The sequence below is a fragment of the Piliocolobus tephrosceles genome, chromosome 14 (genome assembly GCF_002776525.5).
Source record: "Piliocolobus tephrosceles isolate RC106 chromosome 14, ASM277652v3, whole genome shotgun sequence".
NCBI classification, from domain to species: Eukaryota; Metazoa; Chordata; class Mammalia; order Primates; family Cercopithecidae; genus Piliocolobus; species Piliocolobus tephrosceles.
In genome coordinates this window covers 66,776,964-66,797,918 of record NC_045447.1, presented here as the reverse complement: position 1 = coordinate 66,797,918, position 20,955 = coordinate 66,776,964, and the positions used below count along the sequence as shown (strand labels likewise).

At 37.0% G+C, this 20,955-nt stretch overlaps 1 protein-coding gene and 1 pseudogene across 15 annotated transcripts in view; both read right to left on the bottom strand.

Annotated features, from left to right (window-relative positions):
- MPDZ (multiple PDZ domain crumbs cell polarity complex component) overlaps nt 1-20,955 on the bottom strand; it is a 175,581-nt gene that overhangs the window by 30,759 nt on the left and 123,867 nt on the right. For 6 of the 14 annotated variants that reach the window (XM_023213136.2, XM_031934052.1, XM_031934050.1 and 3 more), the window contains 6 exons: nt 16,069-16,246; nt 13,155-13,265; nt 5,253-5,415; nt 3,237-3,433; nt 1,990-2,081; nt 1,361-1,451 (listed from right to left, as the gene is read on the bottom strand). In XM_023213136.2, the coding sequence (XP_023068904.1) occupies nt 1,361-1,451; nt 1,990-2,081; nt 3,237-3,433; nt 5,253-5,415; nt 13,155-13,265; nt 16,069-16,246 (832 nt within the window). Of the gene's footprint in view, nt 1-1,360; nt 1,452-1,989; nt 2,082-3,236; nt 3,434-5,252; nt 5,416-9,051; nt 9,151-13,154; nt 13,266-16,068; nt 16,247-20,955 lie in introns of all 14 variants that reach the window. The other 8 variants (XM_031934056.1, XM_031934057.1, XM_031934054.1 and 5 more) reach the window with 2 other exon arrangements.
- On the bottom strand, nt 21-794 carry LOC111543281 (annotated as a pseudogene). Its single transcript, XR_002731802.3, has one exon. The product of XR_002731802.3 is annotated as a transcription initiation factor TFIID subunit 10 pseudogene (transcript).

Below are 20,955 nucleotides of genomic sequence, written 5' to 3'. Positions count from 1 at the left end.
CCAGAGAAATTTTTATTTTATTTTATTTTTTTTTTCCCGCCTGTCACAATAAAGTTTATTATGAAAACAGGCTGGTATGGGGACATGGGGGCAGACAAGTACATTTAGGTTGGGTGGCTCAGGTGAAGTAGTGCGGCTTCTTCACACTGATGCCATACTCGCTGAGGGCAGGGGTCAAGTCCTCCATGGTCAAAGTATACTTGCGGTCCTTGCTCTTGCTCCGGGAGCTGCCGGAGGCTGTGCCCTTCATTTTGCAGTGCTGTAGGGCATCATTGGCAATATCTGAGATGAATTTCTGGGCAGCTAGGGAGATGAGCCGAACTATGCGTGGGTCTGAGGCCTCAAAGCCAGCACGGTTCAGGTAGTAACCAGTCACTGCATCTGGGATCGTAGGCGTGTAATCTTCCAGCTGCATCAAGAAGTCCACCAAAGGCGTGCTGGACACCACCGGCTTCACGTCTCCGTTGGCCGCGCTCGGCAGTACGTAAATCCCGTTAGACATGGCCCCCTCTGGGGGCGCCGCGCCACCCGCCGACACCGGAGCCGCCCCACGCCGCTCAGCTGGCTCCCCGGCCCGCGCCGCCAAGGGTCCCATGCCCCCAGCAGCTGCTCCAGCCCCAGGCCCCCCGGCTGTCCCCGCGGGGCTGGCCTTGTTCTCCGCAGCGGTGCTGGCGGGCAGCGCGGCGGGAGCCGAGACCGGGGGCGCTGGGGCCGAGGCGGCGGAGGCCGGCGCCGCCTCGGGGTCCGCGCCGGAGCCGCTGCAGCTCATCGGGCCGGTGGGAGAGGCGGCGAACCCAGAGAAATTTTTAACTATACACTTCTCATTCTTTGAGCTCCACACTGTCTCAAAGACAAGGCTGGCACATGTTAGCCTACCAGTGTATTCCATGATCTGACCCTTTCCCCTCTAACATTGACCCTTTCCCCACCAGCTCCCATTCCCTGCCCCTCATTGCTCAGTGATGCTCTATAATTTTGTTCCCTGCATTGGCCAGAGTATCCATGCCATTACTCACTCCATGCCCTCTGCTTGCAACATTTTTACCTCCCAAATCTTCCAACATACACTTCACATGTAACCTTCCCTATAAAGTTTTATTCTCCATTTCTTTTCAGAGGCAGAACTGATAACTCTTTTCCTACCCTCACTATTCCCTAGGCAGACTACAATTACTCTTCACATAAGTGGTATGCTTATTTCCATGAGCGTCTTCTTATACTAGGATTTATACTCCTTGAAGGCCAAGGCTATAACTTATCTACCTCTGAGATCCCTAAGTGTTAGGTAATTGTTTGATTGAATTAATAAGGTGCACATCAATCAAGTCTTCCCAGAGAAACAAACATAAGTCACATATACCTCCTTATTTTGAAGATTTTCTGAGGTAGAAGGCAAAGGTTCTACTGCATTTCCAGGACATACGGCCATCTGATTCACTGCATCTTTATTTCTGAAAGCAAAAAAACAACAACCTGTTATAACATAATGGTATTATTTCCATTCTCTTACTTCAAAAGTCAGAAGGTTATCAGAGAAAAATGTTTAACCCCCAAAACCTGGAACTATGACACTTACATATTTACAAATATTTTCTTTTCTTTCTTTTTTTTGAGACAGAATCTCTTTCTGTTGCCCAGGCTGGAGTGCAATGGCACAATCTCAGCTCACTGCAACCTCCACCTCCCAGGTTCAAGTAAGTCTCCTGCCTCAGCCTCCCCAGTTGCTGGGACTACAGGCACGTGCCACCATGCTTGGCTAATTTTTTGTGTTTTTTCTTTTTTTTAGTAGAGATGGGGTTTCACCATGTTAGCCAGGATGGTCTCGATCTCCTGACTTCATGATCCGCCTGCCTCAGCCTCCCAAAGTGCTGAGATTACAGGCGTGAACCACCACGCCCGGCCACAAATGTTTTATTTTCATTCAAAAGAATTCCGAGTAGAAATGCTAACAAAAAGTATTTGGTAAACTAGCAAAAGAAAAATGATCACCTGATAAAAATTATTTTCACTTTAGAAGGGGCACATTTAATGATTGATGAGGCATTCTGATGACTTCTTCCATATAAAATCTGACCATTGATCTGCGAGAAATAAATATCATTAGTTGGGTCTGAAATTTTAGTATCATAAATTTTTATCATCCTTCCTCATTAATGAAAAGCACATTTTTTTCTTCCTTTAAAATATACTTTATATTAAATGTTATATATTTTCCTCTGCAGAACATGAACCTGACTTTTCATGGTGAATAATAGAATAGCTCATGTTTAAAGCCAGCGTTAAAATAATGCACATGAAGTCTGACATCCATGGACTGCTGATAAAGAGGCACCACTGGGACCAACTGCAGAAGAGTAGACAGCAAATTTCCTGGCAGGCACTGGGCTCCCAGGATGCTCTGCACAAAATGAGGGTTCTGTGGAAAAACCTGTCACCCGCAAGACCATCTGGGAAGTTCCTTACTGTCGTATTTCCCACTTAGTCTCAAAACTCAAGCCCTGGAAGTAGGTCACTGGGAGAAGGAATGCTGGGTAGATTCAGGATTTAGGCAGCAAACTGTGCCTAAACAGTATAGTGCCTAATGCAAATGACTGGATCAGTCATTTGGTCATTTAGTCACTGCCAACTGAGCCTTCCATGTCTATAGGGAGAAACATACTCAGCATGGGAAGAGTATAAAGGCAGTGTAAAATCATGTGGATCCCAGCCCAGGAGGGGCAAGGACAAACAATACAAGCAAATAAAATTCTAAACCCTATAAAGTATGGTCCACAAATTTATTTTGTTTGGCAGGCTGAGTTACTGCTTGTTATTTAGCCTTAACCTTGACCTCACCCCACCTCACCCTCATCACTTCTCCCATTAGTGATTCAAGTTCCAGAATGTCCAGTGGGTCAGCCTCTGGGGAATGACTGGTCACTTGGCTTTTCAAAAACTCCTAACAAAAATGCAGCACACAAAACAAATGCTTTTGAAGTGTGAGCTTTATTACTATCTTGGGGCAAAAATTGTTTTTGGTGCTACACAGTCATGACCTTTTAATGGATGTTAATGGGAACATGGACTCTACTTAGAAGAAATTTGGTTTACAGCCAGATTTGCTGCAATGCATCTATTTTATTAAGCAAGCAATGGCTTTCTCAGTCGCTATAAGGTATAGGTGATTTTCTGGAAACTGACGGTTCCATTACACTTATAAAACAAGAATAAATTCAAAGTTTTCCACAAAAACTTACCTCTAGAAGCTCATCTGCAATTTGTAATCGACCATCTTTTCCTGCAGCTCCATTTGGATCAATCCCCACTATGAAGACACTCATCCTGGATCGGTCTTTGTTCCCAGCAAGACTTAGGCCCAAACCACTATGACCTTTCTCCAGTTCAATCATATGCAGCTCACCTGTTAGGGTTCCATAACGCTCTCTGATATTTTCTACATACAACAACAACAACAAATACATATTTAAAGTTAATTTACAGTCAAATGCTTTACTGTGGAAAACTATTTAGTTTTATCTCAAAAGGGCAGTATTTTGTACCAAAATGTAATCTTTGTCAGTTAAAAGCTAAATAGACTAGTCACTTGGGCATCAGGACTGGTTTCCTGGAGGACCCAAACGTTGAGGAATTTCTTTGCATCTAGGGTGCAGAGAGCACAATGTCTGATTAATCAGTTCACCTTGGGGTGGTTATGCCAAAGAGAAGCAATTCATATTTACAAACTCTCAAAAGACTATGATTAAACCAGAAACTTGATCATTTGCAGGGGAGAACAGAACTGAGGCATCCAGAATATCTGTGTTCACTGAACAGTGGGAGCTTTTCTCCCACTGGAATATCAACATTGTATACCACATCATGTTGGGTAGTTTCTTAGTAGATATATGCAAAATGAAGGAAATGAGCTTCCTTTTTGCACACAGCTATCAGGCCAGGACAACTTGATATATGTATCCCAGCTTTGGGACACATTTCCTAATTAGATGACACCATTTATATCTCCTATCCCACATCTTCAAGAGGTGATGGTTATTGTGCACCCTATTCAATCTATGAGGGCTAAGGCCTCATGTAGGTGCTGCAGTGCACAGCCACAGATGAGCAACCAGCCAACAGCCAGCATTACTTGCCAACCACGTGAATGAACTGTCTTGGAAGTCCAGCCCAGTTGGGCCCAGTCACCCACTGCCCTTTGATAGATTAATAATAAATTATTGTTTTATGGCATTACATTTCGGGGTGGCTTCATAATAGAAAACCGAAACATTCCAGTTCACATTTTCCTCAAGAGTACATTCTGACCACATTGATTGTTAGCAATACGCTCTAGCGTCACTGAGAACAGACTGAGAAACCTACAAACTTTACCAGTCATCTTAGAAAACGTTACTATATGGCTAATGGGCTAATGTCATGCATTCTACATTGATTCCTAACTGCATCAACCTCATAAACTATTTCCTGATTCCCACAATATAGCAGCACAGCTTTTATGTTCTGTACTTCCTAAAAAGATGTACCGCAGCTTTCTTAAAGGAAATAATTCGATTTTTAAAATAAAACTTTTTAAAACAATGACATTGATAACTTTGGGCTAAATTTTAAATATTTTCCTGTAAAATGGTATTTGCTTAGAAAACAGAGACTCCCTATTGGTCCTAATAACAGCTGCCTATGAAAGACTGCTGGGCACCAGGCGCTGTGCTTAGCACTCTTTTGGCACTGTCTAATTGAATGTTAGCAACCTGAGGGGAGAACTCCATTTTAAAAAGAGAGATAATCACTAGGCTAAAGCTTAGAGACAGTTAAACAGTTTAGTCAATACCTAAAGTTTTTATCTCCACAATTATACTACATCACCATTCTGGTATAGAAAATACACCAGAAGTTCAAGGTGTGATATCAACAACAGCCAGATTTTACATGAGGAATCTGAGGCCCAGAAAGGGATGGTGACTTGTTCAAGACACAGAGTGGCATAGCTTCTGAGAGAGTGCCCTGTCCTTATTAATTCTCATACAAAAGGCAGAGTGAGCTTTAACAGCACTTTTAAAGGAAAGGAAGAGTATGACTTCATGCCTCAGGAATGTATGCTGTATTCAAGCAAAACAAACACTATTTCTTTCCACACAGAACTGCAGTATATATCACAAAGCTGCAACATACTTATTTATCCAGGGCATAATCCTTGAGAAACTCGGAGCTATTTTAATACCTCTTATAATTAAATGCATCACAAAAAGACAACTTACTCCAGCTGTAACCAAACTCATCCTCTTTGTCCACATCTTGTGAGATTTTGCTTGCAGATGACTGTGTGTGATCACTACCCATTTCTGCAAAGGCTGAAGGAGGGGGTGGGGGCACACTGCACAATGGAGCCTTCTCTGGCTCTGACTCTGACTGACTGGGTGCCTGTGGGAACAAAAAGAATGCAGTGGGTTTGTGCAGTCTAAGGAAGAAAACTTCAAGAAGAAGAAATAAGATTATAATGTCAAAAACAAAGACTGGCTTTAAAATGCCTAACAAATAATGGAAAGCTCATATATGTATATAATATATATATATATAATAACAAATAATGGAAAGCTCATATATATATAATATCTTTTTTTTTTTTTTTTTTTTTTGAGACGGAGTCTCGCTCTGTTGCCTGGGCTGGAGTGCAGTGGCCGGATCTCAGCTCACTGCAAGCTCCGCCTCCCGGGTTCACGCCATTCTCCTGCCTCAGCCTCCCGAGTAGCTGGGACTACAGGCGCCCGCCACTTCGCCCGGCTAGCTTTTTGTATTTTTTTAGTAGAGACGGGGTTTCACCGTGTTAGCCAGGATGGTCTCGATCTCCTGACCTCGTGATCTGCCCGTCTCGGCCTCCCAAAGTGCTGGGATTACAGGCTTGAGCCACCGCGCCCGGCCTATATATATAATATCTAACAAATAATGGAAGGCTCAGATTGTTAAATATTTTATATAATATATATATATATAACATATATATAAATGAGCTTTCCATTATTTGTTTGATATTTTAAAGCCGGACTTTGTTTTTGACATATTCTTATTTCCATATATATCTATTTATATATATATAAATAGATAAGAAATATTAGATGGGATTCAGGCAAAGTTTAAATATATTAAACTAAGTAGTATCAGAGAATATTTCACTAAGCTTTTATTTGCTATTTTAATCCAATGAATTAATGAATTTGAAGGCTTAAATGACTTGGTAGAAAACTGAACTTTCCCTTCTAGAAAAAAATGTCATTCAAAAGTTATAACGTTTGGGTCTGGGTAAGATTTGAGGCATGTAGAAAAATCTGCCAAGAAACTGCAGGAAAAAAAAATTAACAAAGAAGTTGCCCTTCAAAGCTTATTAGTGAGACTAAACATAAATAATTATTTATTGCTACCTGAATCCTCTCTCCACATGATTCTCTTAACAAATCCAGGACAGCAATTACCACACATGCAGGCTTGTCTACCAGGGAGCCAGTTTGTTAGCACAGAGTACACACTCGGATCTGAGAGGCATGGTTTTAAGAATACCAGTTTTCCCTTCCCAAGGCAGATCACAAGATAAACGAAGAAACACAGAGGCTCCTTAAGAGAAAGCCAAAGTGTGGCATACTGGCTGTCACTTAGGGTCATAGGTCCTATTTCAAAAAAAAAAAAAAAAAGGACTTGGCATCATCAAGTTCTTATATTGCAAAAATAATTCCAGTTTTTGCCATTAAAACTCCAATTACTTTTGCACCAACCTAATATTATAGATGATCAAACAGAATGTTAAGAGTTTGAAAGCTCTTTAAGTCACTGAGTTCATTTTATTCATTTTGCAGATGAATAAACCTTTTGAACCTGAGACTGTAAGAAGTGAAAGTTTTTGTTTCAAATCAAACAGTGGTACTAGACTTCTTTTTGCTTAACTCTTAATCCAGTACACTTTCCATTATATCATGATGTCTCCTCCAACTTGCATAAGTATGACAGTACCTAACTCAAAGGTCAGGGACACCCAGCTAAAGTTCTAACCTTGTTAGGAAGCTGTCCCTGATGCCTTGAACCTATGGTTTTCCTATATGTCTTTATTTTACTTTTTTACTGCATAAGAATTCCTCTATTATAATGTTTTATTATGTATGTTTATATCTAGAAAAACATTATGTTTTTTTTTAAACTGACTTCTTACAAGGATACATTAAGTGATAAACATGCACCAATTACTTAGCAATTATTTATTGGTGCCAAGAATTAGAATACCTAAAAATATATTGAACACTAGAACTATCTGAGACTGAATGTGACCTTTCTTTGTTGATTCAGAAAGCACTCAATTTTCTGGCAAAGCAAAAAGCTGACTGATAGGGATTTAAGGGCATAAGTGTCAGATTACAGAATCTGCTATATTGAAATGTTCAGTCTATACGTCATTGGACAAACAGATGAAACTTACTAATGTAAATGGAACCCTTGTTATCTTCCCAAATGCTGTGCCATAAATGTCTCAAATTAATAATATACCAATAAAAGCAAACACACACACACACACACACACACACACACACACACAAAACCCTCATTTGATCCAATCAAGTTTCATTATCACAGTAAAAGGAGCAAGATATGCACTTTAGAATTTTTCTGACTAAAAAACTTTACTTCCCTGTAACAACAGAAAATGTTATCAAGCATTGATTAAGTCCATTCCATTTTTAAAAAGTGGAACAAAATCTAATTTAAACTTCCCATAATTTTAACAAATCTAAAGATGACATTTTATACATCTTGCTGAATAATTTTTCTGAGCTGTTATTTTAAGAACAAACAAACAAAACCTGCTTATCTGAAAAACTGTCTGGGATCTCAGGCACAACATTTTCATACTGTGAGTAAACCAAAACCTACCTGACTAATAAAACCAATATAAGCCTCTATTTACTTGAGGGGCAATCAGGTGTTACATTTTCATATACCTGACACCCTCATTCTCATCAGGATCATGTATCTGCCTTGTTAGTGACACTTTTTAAAAGGTATTCATGAAAATATAGCTCTTTAACAAAGACTGCTTAGCCTTCATTGTCAAAAATGCAATGTATACTTGAAATCACTCCATGCCGTGTATGTACACATCAAGTACAGCACACACATAAAGCACACTGTAACACACCCACATATGAAAATTCCACACTGACACAAACCTTAAAGGGTATGGGAGCAAAAGGGTTAGTTGGGGAACAATAGAAGATAATTCTACTTGAATTCTGTAATTCCTATAGCAATAGAAAACATATTGCTTCAGATATAGCATCTTTGGTTATCCATATCAATAACATGGTACTTATTACAATAACATGGAAATCTGACGAATATTCATAAAGTGTTTCCTGAAAAAAAAAAAAGTGTTGACTGCTTTCTTTCTTTTCATGATCAAATTATGGTATATAAATTCTTATAAATTTTTGTTTCAATTTTGGTTTTATAATTTCATCAGAAAATGAGAAGATCCAAGTATAGATTTACGAGCACTGAAACAGTTACGTTTCCTGATTCAGGCAATTACATGGGCATGCTTCATGAATATTCAACAGACTCCTGCATGTACACATACACAATTATTTGTGCAGTGATTAACTCATGGAAGAGCTTTTATGATCACCTTGTAGAAGTCTGAAAAGGATTTAAATCAACACATGGTTTTAAAGAAACTATGTGTGAACGTATCATACATTTGGCAACTAACAAAAATCTAAATATCAGAAATTTTAAATCACACCAAAATGAAAGAAAAGCATTGGACTCATGATTCTCCCTTACTCTTCAGAAGGGCCATTTAATTTCAGCAATAAAAATAAATATTCTCTGGCAGGAAAATGTGCTTAAGAAAGGATTTTCATGCCCACTCCAAACAGCTTTGAGAGTTTTTTTTTTTTTTTTTTTTTTTCCTGCCCAAATGTAGTAAATAGTGAACTGGGACAAAGACACAGCAGTAACAAAGAACAAAACATTTGCAAAAGGCAACCAACAGCAAGACAATGGGCATTATCCAACCTTGTCGGCGTTGATTTGTAGAGGGTCAGCAAATGGGTTAGTGCTGCTGAAGTTGTACTTAGGGTAAAGGTTGTGCGGCAAGGAAGGCAAAGGGGATTTCTAAAAGGAAACATAAGAGGCGCTGAACGCAAAGGAAATGTATTGAAAACAACTCAGTTTTAAAAGCAAAGCACATACTGATTTAAAGAACTGCTTGTGTGAAACTAGATCCTATCAGATCCAGTCATTAATAGTAACATCTTAAAATAGTCTGAAACTAAAGATTTGTTTCTGATGACCTAAATCTATACCTGAGTCTAAATCAGGTCACAAACCACACAGGAGACTAGTTGTCAAACTGATTCCAAATTTCTTTTATTTTTGCTCAATGACTTCAGTATTACTAACAGAAGCACATATATTTTGCCCATCTTATATATTAATACATGTTTCATGAATATCAGTAAACATGTTCAACATTAAAACCATACAAGTTTTTTATTTACATTTAAAAGCTAATTATGTTTTTTTTTTAAATAATCTGTCTAGAATGCAAATTATAATTTGGTCTGCTAGTTAATTGGTAACCTTCATTATTCTTTTATTTTGTCTCCCAGTAAGGAAACTTTCATATTTTGACTTGATATTGACAGTGCTTTAGAACAACAGTATTTTTTAACTTAAAAAATCAATAATTTATTAAAAAATGAACTCCTGTATAGTGGTGTTCTCTATTTCTGCCCAGTTTTTGTGGAGGTAGGAACATGGAGATTCATGTTATAAATAAATTTCCTATAAAACTGCCCATATTATTGGAGAATTTATAAGGCTTTAGACAATATTTGAAGTCCTGCCTTACAGTGTTTCTCAGAGGTTTTGTGGCTTGCCAGTAATAAGCCCTGAGCCAGACTGTTAGAGTTGAAAATACATATTAAAGCCAGGATGACTGCCAGATAGAATTTAGCATTTTCATAGTTAAAAAAAAAAAAAAGTAATTTCCTTAGCACAATAAATTCTTCTCCCTCTTTTCACACCCGCTATCTTTTTCTTTTATTGACTATATCTTTCAGGGGAAATTGCAGACATTTAAAATTCATTTTGGCTCCAATTAAATGTTTGTGTTACTTCTCTCTATAAAAAAGCCCCACTGGCAGGCGTCAAGTATAGGGAGAGGTTGTCATGTGACACCACCCTGTATGGGAGAACACTCTGGAAAGACTCTCTCCTCAGTATGCCTGCACTAAAGCTTATGCCACATTACCCTTTCAATCTGCTCTTCTTGCAATGTTTTTCCTACAGAGGGAAGACAGGAAAAGAAATGGGCACAATGACATTTCTGCTCATCTCAACTTTCTCTCTGCTTTTCAGTTTAAAATGTCAACTCCTGCTTTACAAAAGAGAAGATCACAAATACCAAGACACATGACCATTTATTAAGGTGGAAGAAACGACTAGGCAGAGGTGACAAATACATCCTAGGTAACGTAATTCAATGCTATGGAAGGTGGAGATTATTTCTAATCTCCCTACATGGGATTTTTAGGTTTTCAGTGTACTATACAATTCTGTAGAACACTAGAAAACAAAACTAGCAACAAATGGAATATTTAAAGAAAGCTCTAGTTTATAATTTTTTATTACTTCTGTTTTCTTTTCAATTTGCAGATCTTAGAGGATTAGAATTTGGCCCTGATAGCAAAGTGTAAAACTATAGCATAGGCACAGCAGATACAATGGTAGATTACTCTATTATTAGGAAAAGATTTTTAGAAACAAACTATTTCTTATTAAAAAATCAATGATGATACTTCTGTTTATAGTCTCAAGGGCTGAGAAAAGCGGAAATATTAACAACGAAGCAGCACAGGGAAGACAAAAACATTCTCTAGTCCATATTAAATAGGGCCTGCCTTTAAGTGAGAAAATGCGGTCAGATTGAATTCTGTGAAGGGTCATACAGGTGAAATAATCGGGGCTACTTCTGGAAGTTTCTGATTCGTGAAGACCGTAAGGGCCAAAGCAACTGACTGGCTTTTCACCTTACATTTAAGATTTCCTAGGAGCTTTATCCTACAACTACAGATAAAACAATTATCAGTAAGAGACTTTTAAGTATGTGCATTTGTGAGTGTCCCTTTTAGATTACTAGAGACCTAATTATTTCCATAAGGAAGTAAATCATTGAAACAAAATATATCTCGTTTTAAATGCAAAATTAATTTTAATTTTCTAAAGCAAAATAAGTATGACTTGACTAAATGTGTCATTCATAACAAGATTTATCCTGGAACAACTGCTATAAAATCAGGTATCATTATACCTCAGAGAGCAAAATAAGGGTATTTTCCAGGTGTATGAGACAAGGTCTTCCCAGCTCATTGGAAAATGTGCCTGACACTGAAAGGAATATTTGTAATTTTAAGTTTTTAAAGCAATATTGAGAATCACTATTCAGCAATTTATAGTATTGTCCCAAATGACATAAAAATTGTAAATTATAAATAAAACAAAAAAAAGGACTAAAACCCACCCACAAAAAAATAGCTTTAACTTAAACACTCATTTAACATTATTACGCTGTGTCTATGTTTAACATACAAATGGAAACAAATGTAAAAGGATTTATAGTTATTTAAACAAATAGAATAGTTCTGTAAAGAATGCAGCATGATGCAGCCCTACCATTTGGCAAATTTTCTTTCTGAATGGATAATTATTACCTAACAATAAACAACTGAATGACTAAAAACTGCAGATGTTGAAGTGCTTACATTAAAAACTACTAGATTCACTCTTTACAGTAAACCCAGACGAGAGTTACACCTGTCTTCACAACAGAAGGAAGGGCCAGTAAAATAAATCTGGTCACTTTATAGTCCATGCATAGAATATCGGTAAGTTACTCTGACACAGCTCATCTAAAGAGCTGTTGGTTATTTTCATCATTTGAACCTTAATATCTTAAATTCTTAATTTCAGAAGTTAAACTGAGCCCTAATATCTTAAATTCTTAACTTTACAAGTTAAATTAAATGTATTTTGCAAATAAAATTACATATTTTAAGTTTTAGATGATACCTTCAACTTCCCTCACATATGTTGATATTTTTGTTTTAAAGACAACCAACTCTAAAAGCTAGTAAGCAGGTAATTCAAAGAGAATCACTATAATGGAGGTTGCTAACTTAAACCCAAAAAAGGAGCCTGTAAGTGCTTCAGGACATCTAGGAAATGGTATGCAATTTTTGAATGGATGTGTATGTTTCTAAAGAACTTTCAAAGGGGTATGTGAATCCAACATGCTTCATGACTGCTGCATGTGAATTTTTTTTTCATGAGGCACAAAGAAGGAGTCAAAAAAATAGTTGTAAACTCTTGGCATAAATTTTCATCTTCAGCATCAAGTCATATCAAATCCAAAGCCTTGCTCTGTATTTTTGTTAACAACAATCATTAAATGTAGCTTACATTTTCTAAAATGTTTTTGAAAGCTATTTTACCTGTAGTGACTGATGGCAAAATGGGTTGGTAGGTTTCTGTCCACCAATAGCTATACAGTGATGAAAAGCTACACAGTGATTGTGGCTAGAGTACAGCAATTATGAAATCACTTGTAAACAAACCAAATCTACCCTGTGCAAATTTAACATTCAGTGGGCTACACAAATACATGAAAGATCATTCACAGATGATTATGGGATTGCATAAGCAGGAGATTCTGTCTAGAGAATAAATTTCAAGAAAATGCCATTTATTTGGCTTCTAAGGGGCTCCACTAGAGATCACAGATGATTAATCTGAATTATGATGCCACAATTCTTTTAATAATTTGTGTATTTTGTGATTAAAATGAATACTAATAATTAACCATCTAGATACCTAGAGATACTGATAAATCCTACTTCTATGTATATTCAACAGACCTCAAAAGTCTTTATTAAACATGGTGGAAGGGATTTACAGGACAACTCAATTTCTGAGAAAGCAAAACAAACTTTTAATAAGTCTTCTGAGATTTGAAAAATCACTATCTTTGCTCATCCAGACAACTTGGCCCTTGATACATTAGATTCCAAGTTGAACACTGTTTGGATATGCCTACCTTGCCCTTTGTGTTCGCTTACCCTTGGTCTGTTTATAATGCTCTGTACCATAAAGACTACAGGGTTGCCTGCTTTCCGAATGGCTTCCACAGCTTGTTCATGGCTTGCATCTCTGAGGTCCATTCCATCCACCTGCAATGGAAGGCCTCAGCTTAACATTTCAAGAATCTATAGAACAACAAAAAAATGTGTGGATATGGAGTTTTAGGGGTACTTGGTTAGACTAGAAAATCTGTTTTAATATCAAAAATAATTGAGACTACATATGAAGCTGCAGAACTTTCTGTCTGTCCAGCGGACTTGTGGTCCCTTGCTTTGGACACATATCTCTGTCTCCAATAATTAGTTCAAGTCACAATTAGTTGAAATGAAGGCTCTGCTTCTTCATTCCTTACATTGCTCAGCTGCTCCTTCAAATTAAAAAATCAGTACCATTAAAGAAATAATATGAGGGAACTATCTGGCAGCACTGTCTTCATCATGAAAGTCACCGTACTAATTTTCTTCTAATATATTATAGCGTGGTTTGGGAAGTAAGGGGAGATGCCTTGTGTAATTCTCTCTGTACAGGGAAACTTGAAGTTCAAAACAAAATTCTGATATCCAGAAAAATCAGATAATGGTAAGGTTAGTTTTGCAAAAGAGTCCTCGTAGTAGATATGACAGGAGCTGGAGGCTAAGAAATTGTGTTTATTTGTTAGTAATTCTTACATAGTTTGACAATGAAAGTTATCTTGTAAATTTTGTTGATCATGGCTTGCCTGAGTAATCAACTCAGCTTACACACTTTATGAATAAGAAGGAAAATAGTTTAAAAGGCCAAATGCTAATCCTATCAGAAAACTATAGGATGTTAGTGTCATTTTATCATTTCCAATTACCACGTTATGATATATACAATATTACTAGAAGAGTAGACCCACAGTGGACACAATTCTAGAAAAGAACATTATTAGATCTTTGCACAGAACATTACCACCTTTAAAAGAATTATATAGATTTAGATAAAAACCTCCCTCAGGTTGATACTTAGATGACAACATTTTTTCAGTGCATATTAAAATAGCTTCTAACTTTTTTGTAGAACAAAAGTCAGTATTCACGTCTACCATATGTCTACTATATATTCCATTCGTGGAAAAATTTAACAGGATGTTAATTATCTTTGCTCAAGTCCAAAGCATTCCATTCTCAGAATGGAATGATTTGCAGATCTGCACTCACCTAGTCTACATACATTTTGAGAAACTCTTAGTAGAGACACGCTTTAGAATCCTTGGGATTACAGAGGACTGAGGCTTCCTACATACTAGAAAAGCCCTTGCAATATGGCACAAATCATTGCTAAATTGCATATAGTATTTTAAAAAGCATAAAAAAGTTCTTTCTTTTCCATTTTAAAGGGGAGTTTTAACTTTTTAAATATATTTAAAAAACATTTGAGAGCAAATTATGACCTTTCCTGTCTATAAAAAAAAAAACAAAAACTCTTTTTCTATTTAGGTCAAAGGTATTTAATAGTGAGGTATGCGTAAAATAAACTTCTTAGTGATAATCCAAAATGTGAAATTTTAGGTAGTGTCCTACATAAAGGAGTTCGTTAAAACGGGTCTAAGATATCATCTAATGAAAGAATGCAGGAGAAAGAAAAAGCCTATCATTCTTCCTTATAAATGGTCATCAAAAAAAGGACTTAGTCCCTGTTTTCTCTCAGGTCCCAATCTTCTTCTATCTAAGGCTCTCAAAGACAGTCAGTCAACGAAGGAACCAATCAATCAATCATCCAAATGTTCATTTTAAAGTCATGGTTGATATGTTATAATCTTCTTCTGAACAATTAAAGTATTCCAATGTGTAAGTTACATGGGTTTAGAAAATGAGAGTCACTTTTATAAAGTAAATATAATGGTCATTACAGTGTTAATAAAATTATCTTTATTTAGAAGTTGTCTTTTTTAGTCTACTCTGTAAATCCTGAAAACTCAGAAAATCTGGGTCAGGTACTCCTTTCTCTATCCTTCTAAATAAAATTATGCTTATCCCGATCAAATAATTTATCACACTGTTCTGAAGTGACTTGATTACTTGTCAAGTCTGTCCCACTTGGCAGGCAGGCACAGTGCCTTGTTTACTGTGGGATGCCCAGAGCCTGTTATAGCACCTGGAATGCAACAGCTGTTCCAGGAATATTTGTTGAGTAAATGAGTGAGTGACTTATGAGAGGAGAGTCTATTTAAAGTATTGAACTTTGCTTTGAATTAAGAGATTACACACAACTTGACATGCTTCTAACACGTAACAAAATACACATATATGTGCACACACATGCACACAGGCACACACACAGAGTCTTCACTGATGAATACAGCACTGAAAAGGAGATCCTGGCTTTGACTGAGAAAGATTCACATGAAAGGTAACTGAGGTCTCAGCATTAAATATTTTACTAAAAAAGACTCACTTGGGAAAAAAAAAAAAAAAAAAAAAAACACTCATCCAACAAAGTTTATCTGCAATGAAATGATAATAATTAAGTATTTCTTGAAATACAACCTCATTAATAACTTAATTATATCTACATTTTGTGTGTGTACATATACATACATTGTATGTCTATATAATCTTAATTCAAATTTTTTCCCTGAGAATTGTGCTTTGTTCTTTCAAACAGAACATAATTATTTTACCTTGGAGCCAATTTTTTTAAATGGTTGGCTTTATCTCCAAACATCAGTCTCTATATCAAAACATATAATCTGTCATTATATACATAAGAGAAAATTATGTATGAAAATAAACAAAAAGAAATAATTTAACCACACACATATTTTACTCGAATGCTGGGTTGAATAACTAGTATGAAGATGACAATTCCCTTGGTACAAAGGATGGAGCAGGTGAAAAATTTTAGCACAGAAAGCTCGCTGGAGGGTACCTCTACAATTCTATCTCCAGGTTTCAAGGTTCCATTTTTGCCAGCTGGACTATCTTCCAGAACATGTTTGATGAAAATGCCCCTCATCACTTCTCCGTTGCTTAGACGACTCCCCATCCCTCGTCCACCAACAATGCTGATGCCTAAGGATTTGCTTGGTTCTCTCCAGAGTTCCACCCTAAAAAATAAATAAAATTTTCAACTCTTAGGAAAAATCATAAGGGTAAAGCTTCATGATACTGGATTTGGCAATGGTTTCTTATATATAACACCGAAGGCACAGAGAACAAAAGAAAAAATAGATAAAATGTACTTTATCAAAATTAAAAACTTTTGTTCATCAACGATACTCTCAACAGAAAGGAAAAAAGCATTTGCTAATCACATATCTGATAAGGGATTCATATGCTGAATACAAAGGGAATTTCTAAAACTCAACAACAACAACAAAAAACAAGTGGTATAAAACACGGGCAGGTGTCTTGAATATATATATATATGACCAATAAGCACATGAAAAGATGTTTAACATCACTAAATATTATGGAAATACAAATAAAAAGCACAATAAGATACCATCTCACATCCAACAGGATGGCTACTACCTACTAAAAAAAATCACACACACACAGAAATCAATAAGGATGCAGAGCATTTGGAACTCTTGTGTACTGTTGGTAGAAATGTAAAATGGTGCAGCTGTTACAGAAAAGAATATATAGTTTCCTCAAAAAATTAAAAATAGAATTATCATATGATTCAGCAATTCCACTTGTGGGTATTATAACCAAAGAATTTAAAGCAGGATCTCAAAGAAATACTTATACATCCATGTTCACAATAGCCAAGAGGTAGAAGCAAACCAATTATCTATCAAGAAATGAGTAGATAAAATACTATATACATTCAATGAAATATTATTCAGCCTTGAAAAACAAGGAAATTCTCAAACATGCCATAATATGAATAAACCTTGAAGACATTACGCTAAGTGAAGTAAGTCATCTAAGTAAAATAAAGGACAAATGTCATTTAATTTCACTCTTATGAGGTACCTAAAGGTACCAAATTCATAGAGGCAGAAAGTAGAAAGGTGGTTGCCTGGGATGGGAAGAGAGAAGAAAGGGGAGTTATTGCTTAATGGGTATAGAATTACAGTTTTGCAAGATGAAAAAAAGTTCTGTAGGTAGACAGTGGTGGTGACTGCAGAGCAATGTGAATGTACTTAATGCCACTGAACTGTACACTTAAAAATGGTTAAGACGGCTTAAAACAATAATAAAAATATTTTAACAAAATGAAGTAAAATGTCATATATGTTAATTTTTACAAATATTACTTTGCTCAATTTATTAAGGTTTTACTAGTAGTAAAACAAGATAGTTTACCTTCTCAATTATGTGTCTTGTAGAATCTAATAATATGTTAATGTATTTCTGAAAATAATTTGTTATAAGTAAAACTGGACTCATACTCCAGGCTGTAGCACATACCAGTGTGAAAGGATGATTATTACATATATTAAGCAATCAAAAAATTCAGCTACTGCTAAACGGATAGTAGCTTCTAAGCTTAGCAACCAAATCAAGGGAAAGAACACTCCTGCACACACTATGTCAGAAAGTCACCTCTGTAGAAGAAGTCATTCTTGCCAAGGCAGACCTGGTCACTAACAGTCAGGACATGAAGAACAGTGACTGACAAAATCCTACAGGGTATGATTCTCTCACTATCTCCCCAACCTCCCCTGCTGATACGATTTGGCTGTGTCCTCACCCAGATCTCAATTTAAATTGTAGCTCCCACAATTTCCACATACTGTTGGTGGGATCCGGTGGGAGGTAACTGAATCATGGGGGCAGGTCTTTCCTGTACTGTTCTCATGATAGTGAATAAGTCTCACAAGACCTGATGGTTTTATAAAGGGGAGTTTCCCTGCACAAGCTCTCTTCTCTTGTCTGCCACCATGTGAGATGTGCTTTTCACCTTCCACCACGATTATGAGGCCTCCCAAGCCATGTGGAACTGTGAGTCCATTAAACCTCTTTCTTTTGTAAATTCCCCAGTCTCAGGTATGTCTTTATCAGCAGCATGAAAACGGACTTAATACACCTGCCATGGGCTCTGTACTTTTCTCTCTCCACTCTAGCTACCACATCATCTCCTTACTATTCCTTAAGTTCATCTGGCATACTCCCCTCTTGGGGCCTTGGTGCTTGCTAATTCCTCTGCCTTGAATACATTTTCCATACCCACAAAATAAAGACATGAACTCATATGTAATAACCGCAAATAGCTATACAAGCTATGAGTATATTTAAAGCACATGCATCTTGTGAAAAGGCAGGATGTAAAAAAGAGTAAGGTGATTTGCAGTGAGGTCTTTGGCCGAGATGAGTCAGAGCTCAGGTTGTTGGAGGAAAACAGACCAAACAGAACTTTAAGGAGATGATGAGGCCCTGCAATCTGCTCCATGCTGCACAAAGGAAGACAATGTTGGACATTAAGTAGGATAAGATAGCACTGTCAAACATGTCTTCAACACTGACATTTAAGGAGCTCCTAGAGAAGAGGAAAGGTTGAAGTAAGGACTCCTGCAAAATGATTGAGGTAAGAAGAGGCTGGGGATGAAAGAGTACCACAGAGAGGAGAGGACAGGAACGAGGTGAAATGAAAGCAGATGTTGAGGCACATCTTCCTTTGGCCAGTAACTTTTTTTTTTTTTTTTGACTGCAAATCTGTAACTCTAGAAACTCTACCTGTTTAGTTTGAAAGGATCTTACCATGATCCCTGATCTTATAAAATCTTTGTTAATAAACTAGTTAAAATCCTATTCATTGTTTTCTCTTGCTCCAGAAATTCTGTGACAGAAAAGAACCAACATCCACGATCCTTCCCTGTTTTTGTTTGTTTTTGTTTTTGTTTTGAGACAGGGTCTCATTCTGCAGCCCAGGCTGGAGTGCAGTGGCATGATCATAGTTCACTGCAGTCTTGACTTCCAACCTCAATGTCCTGGGCTCAGGAACTCCTAAGCTCAAGTAATCTTCCCGTCTCAGCCTACCTAGGTGCTGAGATTACGGGCATGAGCCACCACAACTGTCCCTTCCCTGTTTTCTTGAAGCTGTTCCTAAGGCGAAATGGCAAAGGAGTTAGTAAGTTTAGCCATTGCACATATAGTACATTTTACATATAGTAAGTTCAGCCACAAGGTGTACATATTTAACAATCCAGAATACATAGGTAGGACTCCTTAACTTTTTTCTTAAAAATAAAAAAAAATTAAAAAAAAGAAGGAAGGAAAGAAAATGTCTCCAAGGGCTCTTAGTGTTTGGTGCAAATTAGAAAGTGATTCTTATGACTTCTTGAGTAATACAAAAAAACATAAGTAACAGCAAATGTTTATTAAGGGTTTTACCATGTCTTCAGTATTATTCTCTAAGTAAGTTACATATACTTTCATTTAATTTTCATATCATACCTATAAGGTAGACATTCTTACTGGCCCCATTTCACAAAGAGAAGAGACGCAGAGAGGTTAAGTAACCTTTGGATAATAGCACCTTAGGTCTCATAGAGTTTGGCACAGATAGCAAAATACCCTCCCTGGAAGTAAAGGTTGTAAATCCTTAAAACAATGAAGATGATAATCAAAGACAGAACTGCCAAAATGACACAGCAGTGAGAAACCAAACTCATTATTCACTGAACAGAGAATAGAAACACAGTGAAAGAAAAAGGAGGCCTAGAAAAGAAACAACTACAGAATATGTTTGCTTCAGAGATCATTATGTAGGGAAAAAAAAATGGCAGCCTATTTGAGATTTACACATAGGTTTAAAAAGAATGAAATTCAGGAAGACACAGGTTAAACACAGCTCTGAGGCCAGATTGCCTGAGATGTAAACTGAGACTCTAGGTGCCACTCCTGCTCTTTTGCTACTTAATGATTATGTGACACTGGGCATTTACTTCGTCTCTGTCTTACTTTTCTCAGCTGTGAAATACAGCCAACAAGAGTCTCTGAACAGAGTTTCTGTGAGGATTAACTAATACATGTAGAGTCCAAAACCAAAGCTTTGGCACATAATAAGCAACCAATAAATCTTTTATTACTCGTTATGATGGTGGTAGTGGTGGTGGTGGTGATGAAGGTGATGATTACTACAGTAATGAAAGCAAGATATGAAACTGAAACTCAATCCATGTAACAAATGACCAAATGTTCACCCTACCTGATCAATCCTGTTATACCTACTACACCTTGTTTATTTAGAAAAGGAGCCATTTTCCACCCATTAGATTGATAAAAAACTTTTCAAAAAATGATCATATGATGTGGTAACAAGAATGTGGGGAAAAGGGAACACTCATATACTGGAAATAGAAATAAAAATTGGTATAGCGGCCAGGTGTGGTGGCTCATGCCTGTAATCCCAGCACGTTGGAAGGCTGAGGTGGGTGGATCACAGGTCAAGAAATCGAGATCATCCTGGCCAACATGGTGAAACCCCATCTCTACTAAAAATACAAAAATTAGCTGGACGTGGTGGTGTGCACCTGCAGTTCCGCCTACTCGGGAGGCTGAGGCGGAAGAATCACTTGAACCCGGGAGGAGGAGGTTGCAGTGAGTCAAGATCATGCCACTGCACTCCAGCCTGGCAACTGAGCAAGACTCCGTCTCAAAAAAAAAAAAAAAAAAAAAAAAAATTGGTATAGCAAACTTAAAAAACAATTTGACAACTGAAAGTAAAAAATGCATATAAACTTATAGGTCAGCAATTCCAATTCCACTTCTGGATATATTCCCTAGATAAATTTTCACGTGTAAGTATAAAGAAATAAGCATATTTACTGCACAGAATTATTATAATAGCAAATAACTATTA